Genomic DNA, 14,752 nt, shown 5'->3' with positions numbered 1-14,752 from the left:
ATCACTAGACTTTATGATTATAATGGGAGCGGAGGGTTAAGAGCTGGCACTCCAGAGACCATGCCACTCATACCCACCCCCAAACCCCATTCAGAACTTGTGCTGAGAAAAAAACCATCATGACCCTGAATATCACCAGTCACACTAAGAACTTTGCTTTTAAAACAAAACAAAGGCGGACTAGGTATGCGGTGAAAACCGTGACTCAGGAGGCAGAGGCAGGCGGATTTCTTAGGAGATCCAGGCCATTCAGGGTCCCAGAGTGAGACCTTGTCTCAAAAAAGGCAAACAAAGTCACCAAAGGAGAGACCATAAGTAGTTTATTGTCCTCAAGACACTACAGTGTAGACTCCTCTCCTGGAGAACGGTCTTTCAAAGGCAGGAAACTGTCATCCAGATGCATGCTGCTCACTTGTCGTTTGCATACAAGGCTGGATTCTTCCTTTTGGACCGCTCGAACTCCTGGTTGCCCCATGTGTAGATCAGGTAGACCAACACAAATGCTGTAAGATTCAAGAGAGCAAGCTGTGAGTGCACAGAGCACATAACCTCTCAGCTCCTTTCTTTTTAAACTTTTATTTTGTTATTTTGTTGGGGAGCACTTTGTGTGTATGCATGGCTGTGCACCATAGGCATGGAGGCTGGAGGCTGGAAGATGCAGGGTCCCCTGGAACTGGAGTTATGGATGGTTGTTATACCACCATACAGGTGCTGGGAATCGAACCCCAGTCTTCTGCATCAACAAGTACATGCACCATAATAACCAGTGTTCCAGCCAGCTTGGTGGCACACGCCTGTAATCCCAGCACTTGGGAGGCAGAGGCAGATGGTTCTCTGTGAGTCTGAGGCCAGCACGGTCTACAAAGTGAGTCCAGGACAGCCAAGGCTACACAGAGAAACCCTGTTTCAGAAACAAATAAAACCCCAAACCACCAACAAGCAGTGTGCCATCTCTCCAGGGCCCAGGGACTTACTGGCCTCAAACAAGACATTCACCCACCTCTGTCCTGCTCTCAGTCCTCATTTCTGACTTTCAAACAACTCTGCCTGTTCTACTGTCCCTGATTTTTAACTTTTTCGTTTGGTTTTGGAGACACTGTTTCTCTGTGTGGTCCTCACTGTCCTTGAACTCAGAAATCTGCCTTCTGAATGCTTTAATTAAAGGCGTGCATGCCCAGCCCTTGCTTGTCATTTCAAGAGTGTTTCGCCAGTATGTATGTTTGTGCACCATGCTTACGGACCGTGGCTGAGGTAATTAAAGAGACTGTCAGATCCCTTGGGGCTGGAGTGACAGCTGGTCGTCAATCACCGTATGGGCACTGGGGGCAGAACCCGGATCCTCTGAAAAAGCGGCAAGTGCTTTTAACTGCTGGGCCATCCCCAGCGCTATGCTTCCGCTGTTTTCAGACAGGCTCTCACTGTACGGCCCTTGCTGGCCTTGATCGGGCCTCAGGCTCTCCACCCAATTCAAGTGTACCTTCCACGGGCTCTTGGTATATTCCCAATGCCATGAAACCATCAGCACAACCGGCCGCCTATCTAACACATGACACTGCATCAGCAGTTCATCACTGATAATGGGCAGCGATGACCTGAGGGAGACGTTGGAGTCGACCAAGCGACCTTAGGCCAGCCGTTTCGATAAGAACTCCACGTCTCCCGAAGACGGTGGAAGGAGAGTTGCGCGGCCCCGCCCCCGCCCGCCCCGCACTCACGCGGCGCCACGCGCAGGATGCGCTCTCGAGTGCGGCGCAGCATGTTGGGGATGCCTTTGCTGAAGTAGTTGGGGAAGGCGCGCTGCTCAAAGGGCGACAGGCTGTAGGAGATCACGTGCCGCACCCGCGCCAGGTTCCCGAACTCGCGGCCCATGGCGGCGGCGGCCCTGAGGACGGCGGAGAGGAGCGCGGCTCAGTGTCGCAGGGAGCTCCCACCGCCCCACACCAAACAGCCCTCAACACCGGGTCACCTCTACCTCCGCGGCGCTGAGCCCGGCTTCCGCGCGTCACTTCCGGGAGGAGCGGAAGCCCAGCTGGCGGTCGTGAAGTCACTTCTGGGGACTGCCAGTTTCCTTTCATCTCTGGGGGCGGAGCCGCAGGGAGCCACCGACCCGAGTGGGCGTGGTCTGGCCTTCCCGGAGCGCCGGAGTGGACCGGAAACTAGGGGGCGGGGGCGGGGCTTGCAGATGCCCGGTGCAGGTGGGTCGTACCAGAGCGCAGAAGACGGGTGGGCGGGGCTTGATGAGGAATGGGCGGGGTTTAGAAGGTCCTCCCCCTCCCTCCCAGGGAGCTCAGGCGTTGACGTCGCTGATGTCCAGGGAAACGGGGCGGGGCCTATGGGTTTATAGGGCGCGATTTATGGCAACGCGAGGGGCTTAGGAGCACTTGGGCGTTTCCAGACGTGGTCCTTTCCGCTCAGTGCCGGACGTTTCTCTGGAAAAGGGCACAAGGGGGACTTGCTCTCCTCTGTCCCTTAGCCTCCGCCAGGTGTTGTCCCCGCAAGCCAAAGGGGACCGCAGTACAAAATTAGGGACGCCGAATTAGGGTCTCGGTAACGCCGCCTAGCAAGGCACTGGCCGGCTGTTGACTTGTCCAAGACGTGACACAAACGCTTCTCCCAGTTCAGCCACAGGTCCTCAGCTCTCCGCTTGGCAGTTGCCAGACGCGGATAGTCGGGGTGGAAACCAGGCGGGAGGCGCTAGGGGCTTCGTCAGGCCCAGACTCTTTCCACTCTCCAAAGCGCCTCCTCCGGATACTTCCCCGTGGGACCCACCGACCTTTCTGCTCTTTTCAGGGCCTGTGAATGGGATGGGTGGCTGTATATAATCCGGCAATCAAACTGGGGCGGCTTGGCAGACGGCTTCAGTTTTGCAAGGGTTTTTTTCGAGTTTTATCAATCTGCTGTTGCGCAAAATGATTTTGTACCTTGTGTAATGAGTGCGGGTTGACTTTCTCCCTAGAGATCGTCTCCTCCTGAAGGGTGCTAGGGAGCCCCTCCTTTCATGACGCACCTGCTCCTGGTTTTCCTTAAGCGTTATCTAGCCCGGTGTCAGCCCCACGGCAGGAACACAAACCCTTTAGTCAAGGACTGAAATACTGCCGTGGTTTCTGCCATCTGGGTGTGGTGGTTAAAAAATAAACAAGACGTTTATTTAATAACACTTTGCAGATATCTCAAAACTTTTCGATCAAAGTGTGGTCAAATGAATTGTAGACCCGGGGCATCGGAATACTGTGCTTTCCGTTCCATTTTAAAAATATGTATTTTGTATGTGAGGGTTAGGGGTACATGTGGGTGTAGGTTGGAACACAGCCCGTAGGAGTATGAATTCCCAGGATTCAATTCAGGTTTTTAGGACTGAATTTTGGTCACTGTTCTTGGTGGCAGGTGCTGTCTTATCATTCCAGGTAGATTTTTTTTTTTTTTAAGATTTGTTTCTTTTCATTTTATATTGGGTGTGTTGCATTCCTAAGGATGCCAGAGTAAGGTGTTGGATCCCCTGGAAATGGAGTAACAGATGGTCATGAGTCACACAGTTTGTTCTGGGAAGAGTAACAAGTACTCTTAACTTCTGAGCCATCAACTCTCCAGCCCCAGGATAGTGTTTTTTATTTTTTTTTAATTCGTCAAGGTTAAAGGTGATGTCCTCTTTTTATTTTGAGACAGGGTCTCTGCATTATGTAGCTCTGGCTATCCTAGAATTCTCTATGTAGACCAGGCTGGCCTTGAACTCACAGGGATCCACCTGCCTGTGCCTCCTAAATGCTGGGCTTAAAGGCACGCACCAGCACACCTGGCTCATTTTCCAAACACACACATAGCCAGTAGCTGTTATCTTGTGCCAACTTTATATCACTAAGCCAGCCAGGCAGGCTGAACAGCCCAACATCACTCTGGAATTTTCATACCCACTGTGACTTTCTGTCTCTCCAACTCACTATGCGGTAAGTAACCAGTTATCCTAAGCACCTGGAAGTGGAAGCTGTGGAGAGAGAGGATGAATCGACAGAGAAAATAAAATCCAACATGTTTGCAGTTGCATCTCCAGCCCTAAGAGGTGCTGTTTAAAATCCCTGGGGTTTCTCTTGGATTTTCAGCTATATAACTAGTCCATCAGAGGAATGATGCTTGATGGGTTGGAGGTAAATTTCAGGAGAAACGGGGAAAGAAAGCTAAAGAAGTAGATAAATCTGTATCTAATGAGAACAAATTGGATAAAGACGTGCTGGCAGCTGACTGCTGTAGAGTCAAGGAAAAATGACTTCCAGCTAGGCACCCTTGAGGCCTGATTACAGAAGCGATGCTTGTCTCCCACACCTAAACTTTATTTAAGGACCATGCCAGGGCCGCCCCAGGCTTTAGAAAGAAGACTGGCACGGGGAGATGCGTTCCTTCTTAGTTCTCTCAGGCCATGGCACTTCCCAGCAGCTTCCTGTTGGGGTTCTGCTGCTTTGCCTGGCTGTGTTTTCTTACTAGCCTCAGCTCTCAGGCTTCTCGGCAAGAATCACAGACTGGAGCCAGTACAAATTTGGAGTCTGAGGCAGACCCCTGGTCCTTGCTGCTGCCAGTAGATGGGACCGAGAGGCCGGGCCTCTTGCCTCCCCTCTTTAAGGTCCTATCTGATAGGGGCGGTGAGACCCCCAAGCCACGGCCTGACTCCAGAGCACTCTACTACATGAAAAAGCTCTACAAGACATATGCTACCAAGGAGGGGGTCCCTAAACCCAGCAGAAGTCACCTCTACAACACTGTCCGGCTCTTCAGCCCCCGTGCCCAGCAGGCGCAGGCTCCCAGCAATGAGGCGGCAGGTGGGTAAAAACAGAGTTTCCACCTAAGCGGAGGGAAGAAGGGGAGCTTTGGCATCTCTGTTACTGAAAGGAGCCAGTCTACACTTTGGGCTTGTTGGCCTTACCCTGTCACACATGGGGCTACACTCAAAACTCTGCATCCTCCTGCCTCAGCGCCCTCGAGAACCGGAATCATACAGGTTTACACCACCATGTGAATTTTATTTTGCATGATTCTCGGTATCCAAACTGAAACAACTTTAGCATTTTTCTTTAAGTTTTTTTTTTTTTTTTTTTTTTTTTTTTTTGCTTTTTTGGTGTGGTGGTGCAAGGATCAAATGGTGGGTGGGGGAGGGGCCTCACATATGCTAGCCAAGCCCTCTGCCACTACATCCTTACTTGGCACTGATTTCACTGTTTCGTTTCTTTTTGCTTAAACCATCAGTTAAGAAGCTAATATGATATTGTTTGAGTTTTCTTTCTGTTTTTCTCCTTTTTTATTTTGAGACCGTCTCGCTTGACAGTCCAGACTGGCCTCAAACTCTCCAGGGGACGGCCCTCCCTCGGTCGCCCTAGTGCTGGGATTATAGGCCTGCAGTAACTCACCAGCTCAATATATTAAGGCTTAAAAGAGATTCATGTCCTGAACAGCCAAAGAAAGTCCTAGAGCTGGCTAGCATCTTTGTATTCTACCAAGCTATTGGCCTAGCACTGTGCCTAAAACCTCTTTCTTTGAGCCAGTGGCAGGTGTGATAAATGGGATATTTCCCCCTTTGTTTGTTTTCCTGGAAGAGGAAAGTTTCAGTCTCCATCTGGCACAGTCCATCTTTTTTTTTTTTAATAAAGAAAATGGTCTGGCCGAGATGCGGTACAGTTTATGTTCATTGTACCGGAAGCCCGGAGTTTGACCTCCAGTACCAACCACACAAAACTCAAGTGGGGCGTGGTGACACATGACTTTAATTCCAGCCCTGAAGAGGCAGGGGCAGGACGAGCTCTGTGAACTCAGGGCCAGCTGGGTCTCCAGAGTTCAGGCCAGCCAGGGCTCCACCGTGATACCCTGTCTCAACAACCGAGAAACAAACAGAAGCCAAGTCTCATGTGTTAGTCAATGATGGGAATGATTTGGTTAGAAGGAAGAGCTGTGCTTTAAAACAAGCCAGCTCCCACAAGTTGTCTCTTGAGCTCCATATGTGCTCCGTGGAGAGTGTGTGCCCGTTAACCCCACACACACCCCCCTCAACACACACATCCCGGCCACCAGCACAACTGTACAGGGCCGTTGTGGCTGCTCTAAGGCACGCTCCCTGCCCCCTGCAGCAGCCTTCCAGCCACGGCTTGATTCCAATCACCAAGGGAAAAATTAACTCGGCCGTCAAATGTTCTTAATTGACTTGCTTCATCCGGGCCTAGAATGTCTTCGAGGCCTAGCGAGGGCGGCTTTGCATGGTCTCCTGGCTGTGTCGGTGGAAATGCCACCCAGGAAAATGCTCAGCTGTCTGTGTTTGGAGCAGACTGTTGGGTCTGAAACTGGAGGGTGTAAGGATGGTCTCTTGCTTCTCTTCTCCAGCAAAGCTGTTCTCACTTTTCTGTAGATAAAATGTATCTGCCTGTGTGAGTTGGAGGCGAGGGTCAGGTGTGGAGGTCAGAGAACAGCTTTCAGAAGTTGGCTCTCTTCTTCCACCATGTAGATCCTGCGGCTCAATCTCAAGTCCTCAAGCTTCACTGTGTTCTGCCCACCAGCCATCATTCCCCTCTAGCCCAGGCTGGCCTTGAACTCAATCCATAGCCAAAGGGGCTGTTGAACTTCTGGTCCTCTTGCCTCTATCTTTCAAGACTTGAGCCACTCCATGTGGGCTTGGGTGATTTTTGAAAGAGTCAGTCTCCTTTAGCAAACTCAGGCAGGCCTCAAACTTGCTGTTTAGCCAAAGATGGCCTTCACCTCCCAAGTGCTGGGATAGGCTTGTGTGTGTGTGTGTATGTATTTTTGAAGCAGTCTCACTACATAGCTGGGGCTGGTGGCAATCCTCCTGCCTTAGCCTCCAAAGCGATGATAGTACAAAAACCGACCTTCCCACCCAACTCAAGGCATGAGCCCAGGCTCTTGTGAATGCCTGGCAAGCGCTCTGCCACCGGGTCACACCCCCAGACCTTCTATATTCTTTGTTAGCTCCTCTCGCCTCTTTGTTTCGAGGCTTAAGGAAGCACCGCTTCCCCCATCTCACCTCCTGCTCCCCCCAGTTTGCAAGCACCTCTCACTGGTGGCTTCTCTCCCCAGGAGTCGTGCCCACGGTGGACCTGCTGTTCAACCTGGATCGGGTCACTGCCATGGAGCACTTGCTCAAATCAGTCTTGCTCTACACTCTGAACTCAGCCGCTCCCTCCTCCACTGTGACCTGCGTGTGGGACCTTGTGGTAAAGGAGCCCAGGCCTTCCGGCAAGGCTCCTCCGAGAGTGCCATACTCCTTCACCTTGAAGAAACACAGATGGATCGAAATGGATGTGACCTCCCTCCTCCAGCCCCTGGTGGCCTCCAGCGAGAGAAGCATTCACCTATCTGTCAACTTCACCTGCACCAAAGATGAGGCCCCAGAGGACGGTGTGTTCAAAGTGCCTCTGTCCGTGCCCCCGTCACTCATTTTATACCTCAACGACACCAGTGCGCAGGCCTATCACTCCTGGCATTCCGTCCACTCCACCTGGAGGCCTTCACCTCGTCCTGGCCAGCACAGTGCGGAGGCTGCCCAGGTGGAAAGGTCTCCCCGGCACCGTCGAGGGCAGAAGGCCACCGGCGCAGAGGCGAAGAAGCCGGTCCTCACCGCGTCCTTCAATCTCAGCGAATATTTCAAACAGTTCCTCTTCCCCCAGAACGAGTGCGAACTCCACGACTTCAGGCTGAGTTTCAGTCAGCTCAAGTGGGACAACTGGATCGTGGCCCCTCACAGGTACAACCCTAGGTACTGTAAAGGGGACTGTCCCAGGGCCGTCAGGCACCGGTACGGCTCTCCCGTGCACACCATGGTCCAGAATATCATCTATGAGAAGCTGGACCCCTCGGTGCCCAGGCCTTCGTGCGTGCCCGGCAAGTACAGCCCCTTGAGCGTGTTGACCATTGAACCTGACGGCTCCATTGCTTACAAAGAGTACGAGGACATGATCGCTACTCGGTGCACCTGCCGTTAGCATGGGGCCCGCCACGCCAACGCCTTGAGCCCGGCCCGCAGGGCCATGCCGTGGGCCTCAGTGCCTGCGCAGAGGGCGCCGCGTGACCAGTCTCTCCGCGTCACTCGGTGCACATTGTGTGAGGGGGAGTGTGTGTTCGGATGAGCATGTTGTGTGCAGTGTCTGTGGGGATAGAGGACACACGCCAGCCGTTGCCACAAACCAAGTGAAAGGGAGTTTGTTTGGAGATCTTCCTTTTCCAAACCTTCCCACAAGCATTGTTGATGGACAAAGGGATCCGAGGAAGTCTTGAGTGGAAATGGAGCTGCAAACACTTGAGAGTGCTGTGGTTTTATGTAAGAGAAGAATAAATTCCTGTTGATGGCATAAACTGTGTGTGTTCTGTTAAAAGACACTTTTCATATACGATGGCTTGAGGATAGCCAGCCTGGCTTTGATTTTGGTTGTTTTTAGAGCGAAAGAGAGGTGAACTTGGCTGCTCACTCCTGTGAAGGCACAGTCAGTGGGACTGTAGCTAGGATGTATGTCTGCTTGGTGTGACTCAGAGGACCACAGTGCTAATTCTGCACACAGCTAGCTTACGGTACTCAGCTGAGTCACAGGAAAAAAATGTAACACGTGCCTCATTCATTTAAGGGAAAATGGCTTTCCGGTCCCCCAACCCCCCCCCCACACACACACACAGGATCTCACGATGTAGCTCTGGCTGTCCTGGAACTCCCTGTGTACACCAGGCTGGTCTCCAACTCACAAGAAATCTGCCTCTGCCTCCCAGGTTCTGAGATCAAAGGTGTGTACCACCATGCCTGGCTTCAATGTTGAATATTTTTTTTTATTATTATGTTCATTGGTGTTTGGCCTGCCTGCATGTGTGTCTATGAGGGGATCAGATCCCCTTGAACTGGGCTTACAGAACTTGGGAGCTGTCACGTGGTTGCTGAGAATTGAACTCCAATCCTCTGGAAGAGCAGCCAGTGCTCTTAACTCCTGAGCCATCTCTCCAGCTTCCAATGTTGAATTTAAGGAAATACTTCTATATTTTTTTGTTCTTTCAGTTTTATACATAGGTTTAATGTAAATGTAGGTATAACATATTCCCCTAAGCTTTGGTTTTACTCTTGTTAGGTTTTGTGTTGGTTGGTTGGTTGTGTGTGTGTTTTGCTGCTGCTTTTTGAGACAGGGTCACAGATAGTTCAGGCTAGCCTCAAATTCACCATGTAACCTAGGTGTCGCCTTGGACTCCTGATCCTCTGCCTCCATCTCTCGGGTGTTGAGATCATAGGCATGAGTGTTAAAGGTCTTTATGAAGATGTTTATTGTGGAGGGAAGGTATCGTGTGCCACAGTGGGCATGTAGAGCTCAGAGGACACATGTTGGAAACTGTTTTCTCGTTCCACCTTCATGTGGGCTCTGGAGCTTGAACTCTGCTCTCCCGTCCAGCACAGGGCGTTCCACTCCAAACCTCTCCTCAAGCCTGGGTGGAAGATTTTAGAACTATTTTCATCTGGACATTTTTAAGCCTTCTAGCTTGATAGAAGGAAGCCAAAGAAGTTTTGAGATACTGTTTTTGTTGCTTATTTTGGCCTCTGATGGTTGGCTTTTTCCTGTTTTTCCTCAGTCTGGGACTGGACTTTCTTCCCAGTGGGCACAGTGGTGACTGGTCTTAATTGGACCCAGGGGCTTTAGTGGGGTTTTTATGAAAGGGACTTAGAGGTACCAATTTCTAAACAAATGATTTTTACATTTTATGTATCTGAGTGCACTACATACATGCCTGGTGTATGTGGAGATGGGTGGTGAATCTCCCGAAACTGGATTTCCTTGGGTTATGAGCCACCATGTGGAAGCAAGAACAAGTGCTCTCTCTTACCCTCTGAGCCATCGCTCTGGCCCCAAGCACTTAACTTTCTTTGAACTTTTTTTACTTTAGGCCTGTGGGTATTGGGTCTGAATGTGTGAATGTGCATTGTGTGCGTGCCTAGTGCCCACACAGGGCAATGGACTCTCTCTAACTGAAGTAACAGAGCATGATCCGCCATGTGGGTGCTAGGAATCGAACCCCAAGCCCTGTGGAAGAGCAACCAGTGCCCTTAACCTCTGAGCCATTGTCCCAGCCCCATTTTGCCCACACTGATTAGTAACACGAACGAAGCCTGTGTCTCGGTTCTCTTTGCTGTATCCCTAGCAGAACTTCTGGTTTATGCATTCCATCTCTCTCCTTCAGGGTCTCGTTATGTGGCCCTGGTTGGCCTCAAACTCGGCCCTGCCTCTGCCTCTCCAGTATTGGGATCAAAGGTGTGTGCCACCTTACCTCATGTAGACCATGTTGGCCTGGAACTCCTAATCTTCCTGCTTCTCAGTGCTAGGATCATGGTTGTAAGCTGCCATGCAGCCGTAAGAGTCTTTGACCATTTGAGGATGTGCTGGGCTATTTCCCCAAGCAGCCGCAACAGCATAGGAAACTCCTGCAGTCCATGCCTCCTCTGACTCTGACTTTTTAAAAATCCCAGCAAGCCAGGAGCACGTAGAACCGTATCTCAGTGTGTTGGCATTATTAGCCATTTCTATATCTTCTCTGGGGCTGGAGAGACTGCTCAGCATCTGAGAGCTCTTACTGCTCTTCCAGAGGACCTAGGTTCAACTCCCAGTAACCATGTTGGGAACTCATAGCCACCTGAAAATCCAGGGGATCCAACGGACACCGCTGATTTAAAAAGAAAAAAAAAATCTTGCAAAGAAAAATGTCTGTTCAGGTCCTTTACCTGCTTTATAATATATAAGTCTGCGTGTATGTGTGCCTGCAGGCCAGAAAAGGGCACCAGATCTCATTATAGATGGGTACGAGCTACCATGTGGTTGCTGAGAAGTGAACTGGGGACCTTTGGAAGAACAGCCAGTGTTCTTAACCACTGAGGCATCTCTACAGCCCCATTTACCTGCTTTTTTTTTTTTCCTTTCTTCCCTGAGACAGTTTTTCTCTGAAGCCTTGGCTGTCCTGAACTTGCTTATAGACCAGGCTGGCCTCGAACTCGCATTTCTTCCTGCCTCTGACTCCCTGAGTTCTGGGACTAAAGGTGTTCACCACTGCTTCCAGCTTTACCTGCTTTCTCATCAGATCACTCATGTTTTTTTATGAGTTGAATTCCTTATATATTCAAAATATGGGTTCCAAATTCCCCTGCCCCATTCTGTGGGTTATCTTTTCACTTGAATTTAAAAGGTAAATTTTAATTTACTTTTATTTATTTTATGTGTAAGGGTGTTTTGTTTTGTTTTGCTTGCATGTATGTCTGTGTACCACTTGAACACTTGGTACCCAGAGAGCAAAGAGGCCAGAAGAGGGTGCTGGATTTGCCGGAGCTCAAGTTAACACCACTTGAGTTCTGGAACTGAACCCAGGTCCTCTGGAAGAGCAACCAGTACTCGTAGCTGCTTAGTCAGCTGTCCAGACCTATCTTGTCTCTTTTTTTGGGGGGGGGGTGGCATGATCTTTCTACAGAGCCCTGGCTGTCTCACTATGTAGACCAGGCTGGCCCTGAATTCATAGATCCACCTTCCTCTGCCTGCTGAGTGCTAGGATTAAAGGCATATGCTACCACACCTGGCTGGCTGGCTTTTTTTTTAAGTTATGTTTATGTAATCTTGGTGGCACACACCTTTAATCCAGCACTGGGTTGGCAGATCTCTGTGTTTGAGGCTAGCCTTGTGTATGCAGTGAGTTCCAGGCCATCCAGAGATATAAGATGAGACCATGTTTTCAAAAAAAAAAAAATTACTGTGTGTAAGCATACGTGTGTGGGCATGCACATGAAGCAATGTGTGTGGAGGGCAGAGGGTAACTTTCAGGAGTTGATTCTCTCCTTCCAGCATGTAGGTGCCGGGGTTCCAACCGGGGGTTGTCAGATTTAAATGACAGCATCTTTGCCTTCTAAAGCCATCTCACCAGCCCTCTCTTCACTTGTGTGAGGGTGTGATAAAATACATATGACATAACAGTTTACCACACTGTCCACATGGAAGTGTGTGGGTCACTGACATTAACTGGCCTTACCTGGCATTCACAAACATTCACACCATTGTCCAATCGGCACCAGCACCATCTCCAGGTATTTCCTTCATCCCACAAAGTCACTCAAAAAACAAAACAGCTGGGCGTGGTGATGCACTCCTGTAATCCCAGCACTTGGGAGGCAGAGGCAGGAGGATGCCTATGAGTTCCAGCCCAGCTTGCTCTACAAAGTGAGTCCAGGGCTGCCAAGGCTACACAGAGACACCCTGTCTCAACAAAAACCCAAACCAAAAAGTGCTAGCCTACCCCAGTAAACTCCATTCTTTGCTTTTCATGAATTAGCCACCTCTGGCATCCCCTAGGTGTGTTCTCATTCAAGATTTCTTCATCTGTCTTATTTTACTTAGTGTAATGTTTACAATGCATTAGGTGTCAGCATTTGGGGAGTTAAGGGGTTTGTGACAGGTTCTCCTGTAGCACAGGCTGTTCAAAGCTATCCTAGACTGTGTAGTGGGTATGAGGACAACCTGGGCTACATGAGTCCCTACCTCAAAACCACAGAACTAGAATTAACTTATAAGTGTAGCTCTGTTCATATCCTAGTACAGCGGGACTCTTCTGGGCTGTTACAGCTCCAAAGTTTAAACTTCCAAGTTTCTCATACATTCAAGGAGACACAGCTGCCTCCCGCCTCTCTCCTCCATACTGACCCTACTTCAGTTACTCCTCTAAAAGCCGAGAGTTTAGAGAACAGATGAGAACAGACAGTGGAGATTTAAATCTGAAATTCAAGGAGGAAGCTTCGACGGCCTTAAATAGATGCCTTGAGCTTTGGTATTTAGTCCAGATGAGATAGGCGGTCACCGCACTGTGCCGAGGGCCTCGGAAGGCAGGGGAACAATGCTCGGGCAGTGAGCTGCCGTTACCTTTAGTTTCCTGCCCTTATCTGTGTGTGAATGCTTTGTGTCAGCTGGAAGGACAGCGGCTACTCTGGGTTTAGGGCTTGGTGCAGGCAGCCTGTGGGGAAAGCAAGGCTGCTCTTTGTTGGGGGGAGAAAGAGAAAGTGTTCAGTTACACAGAGAAGGGGCACCAGCTTGGAAAAGGTCTTGGCTTCTGAAAATGTTTCAGCAGGCAACACTCGTTTTAACTGTGTAGGCAGAGTCCTATATAAGACGGTGAAGCGAAATTCAAATATTTTTTATTTATTTGGGTTTCTGGGGACAGGGATTTACGTAGCCTAGACTTGGCCTGGAAATCACTCTGTAGCCAAAGATAGCCTCTAATTCTAATCCTCCTGCCTCCATCTTCCAAGTGCTAGGATTACAGATATAAAAAAAAGGGAAAAAAATACCACTATGAAGGACTACAGACACCTCACCCTTCAGCAGAGTGGAGGAGTCAAACTGGGAGGGGAGTTTCTTCACATGAGAGCCAGCCTCCTCAGGCAAAGGTTCGATCCTGCCCCTCATCCCTGGGCAGTGGTCTCCAAGCTCCATAGTGGAAGCCTGAGACCACGTGCAGCTAGTTTGTATGTAGTTTGTATGTATGTAGCCCTGTAGTTTTCCCACATTCGTGGCAGTGCTTAGGTTTTCTAAAATTACTTTTACATTTATTTGTGGAGGAGGGGTATGCCATTGTGCACCTGTAGACCTTAGAGGAAACTCGCTGGAGCCTGTTCTCTCCTTCCACCATGAGGGCTCTGGAGTCTGGGACTCAAGTCGCCATGTATAACAAGTACCTTTATTTCCTAAGCCTTCTCACTGGTTCAGTAATGTTAGTGGTTTTTAATGTTTATTTTATTTTAAACTGTGTGTGTGTGTGCACGTGAGTGCAGTTGCACAGAGAGGCCAGAAGAGGGTGCTGGGTCTCCTGTAGCAGTGTGCACACTTAACTGGTGAGCCCTCTCTCCAGACAGATAACACCGAATTTAATGTTCGACTCAAACGAGGTGCCATAGCCAGGCAGCGGTGAACGCCTTTAATCCCAGCACTTGGAGGAAGAGGCAGGCAGATCTGTGTGAGTTCCAGGCCAGCCTGCTCTATAGAATGAGTTCTAGGGGACATCCAGGGCTACACACAGAAACCCTGTCTCAAAACAAGCAAACAAAAACAAATGAGGCACAGTAGCATAGCAAGAGATGAGCAATAATTTATAGTAAAATAGAATTCTTATTGGGCTGAAGAGATGGCTCAGCAGATAAGAGCACTGACTGTTCTTCAGAAAACCCAGGTTCTATTCCCAGGACCCCTATGGCATCTTAAACTATCTGTAACTCCATTACCAGGGCATCCAGTGCTCTCTTCTGGGCATGTGGCACATGGACATACACCCATACACCCATACACATAAGATATAAATCTCAAAAGAGTGTTTTAAAAAGTGTCATATCTATGTTATGTAATAGCTATATGAATCCCTCTGTCTGTCCATCTGTGTCAGGTGCCAGCTCAGTTAACGGTTGCTGCTCCACTGAGCTTGTGCTGGGGAACGCTTACTTAGTCATAGCTCCAAAGGGCAAGAGAGGCAGAGGATGCAGTCAGGTCTGGGTGGAGCTGCTGAGTGAAGAGGGGAACAAGCTTGACTTAGAAAGTACAGAATCGCATGCTAAGGTTGCTAAGACCCATGTTAAAAACAATTCTTCCATCCACGAAGCTGTAAAGACGGAAAACTCATACTAATTTCTGTTTCCGGGCTTTGTGTGTGTGGGTGTGGCAGCCAGAGGCCGATGCTGAGTGTTCTTCAGTCCTTCTCTGTCCTCGGAGACAAGGTCTCCAAG

General features: G+C 49.7%; 2 protein-coding genes across 2 annotated transcripts; one reads left to right on the top strand and one right to left on the bottom strand.

Annotated features, from left to right (window-relative positions):
• Nucleotides 1-303: 303 nt before the first annotated feature.
• On the bottom strand, nucleotides 304-2,119 carry LOC110548775 (cytochrome b-c1 complex subunit 8). Its single transcript, XM_021637341.2, has 3 exons — nucleotides 1,973-2,119; nucleotides 1,716-1,882; nucleotides 304-503 (listed from the first exon to the last, which is right to left on the bottom strand). The coding sequence occupies exons 2-3, from the start codon at nucleotides 1,867-1,869 to the stop codon at nucleotides 409-411; spliced, it is 249 nt and encodes an 82-aa protein (XP_021493016.1). The 5' UTR covers nucleotides 1,870-1,882; nucleotides 1,973-2,119; the 3' UTR covers nucleotides 304-408.
• Nucleotides 2,120-4,408: 2,289 nt separating this feature from the next.
• Gdf9 (growth differentiation factor 9) lies at nucleotides 4,409-8,303 on the top strand. The gene is made up of 2 exons (XM_021637318.2): nucleotides 4,409-4,805; nucleotides 7,063-8,303. The coding sequence occupies exons 1-2, from the start codon at nucleotides 4,409-4,411 to the stop codon at nucleotides 7,965-7,967; spliced, it is 1,302 nt and encodes a 433-aa protein (XP_021492993.1). The 3' UTR covers nucleotides 7,968-8,303.
• The last annotated feature ends 6,449 nt before the right edge of the window (nucleotides 8,304-14,752 follow it).

Source organism: Meriones unguiculatus, chromosome 11 (genome assembly GCF_030254825.1).
Source record: "Meriones unguiculatus strain TT.TT164.6M chromosome 11, Bangor_MerUng_6.1, whole genome shotgun sequence".
NCBI lineage: Eukaryota > Metazoa > Chordata > Mammalia > Rodentia > Muridae > Meriones > Meriones unguiculatus.
Note: the sequence above shows the minus strand (reverse complement) of the source record. Positions and strands in the feature narration are given on the sequence as shown.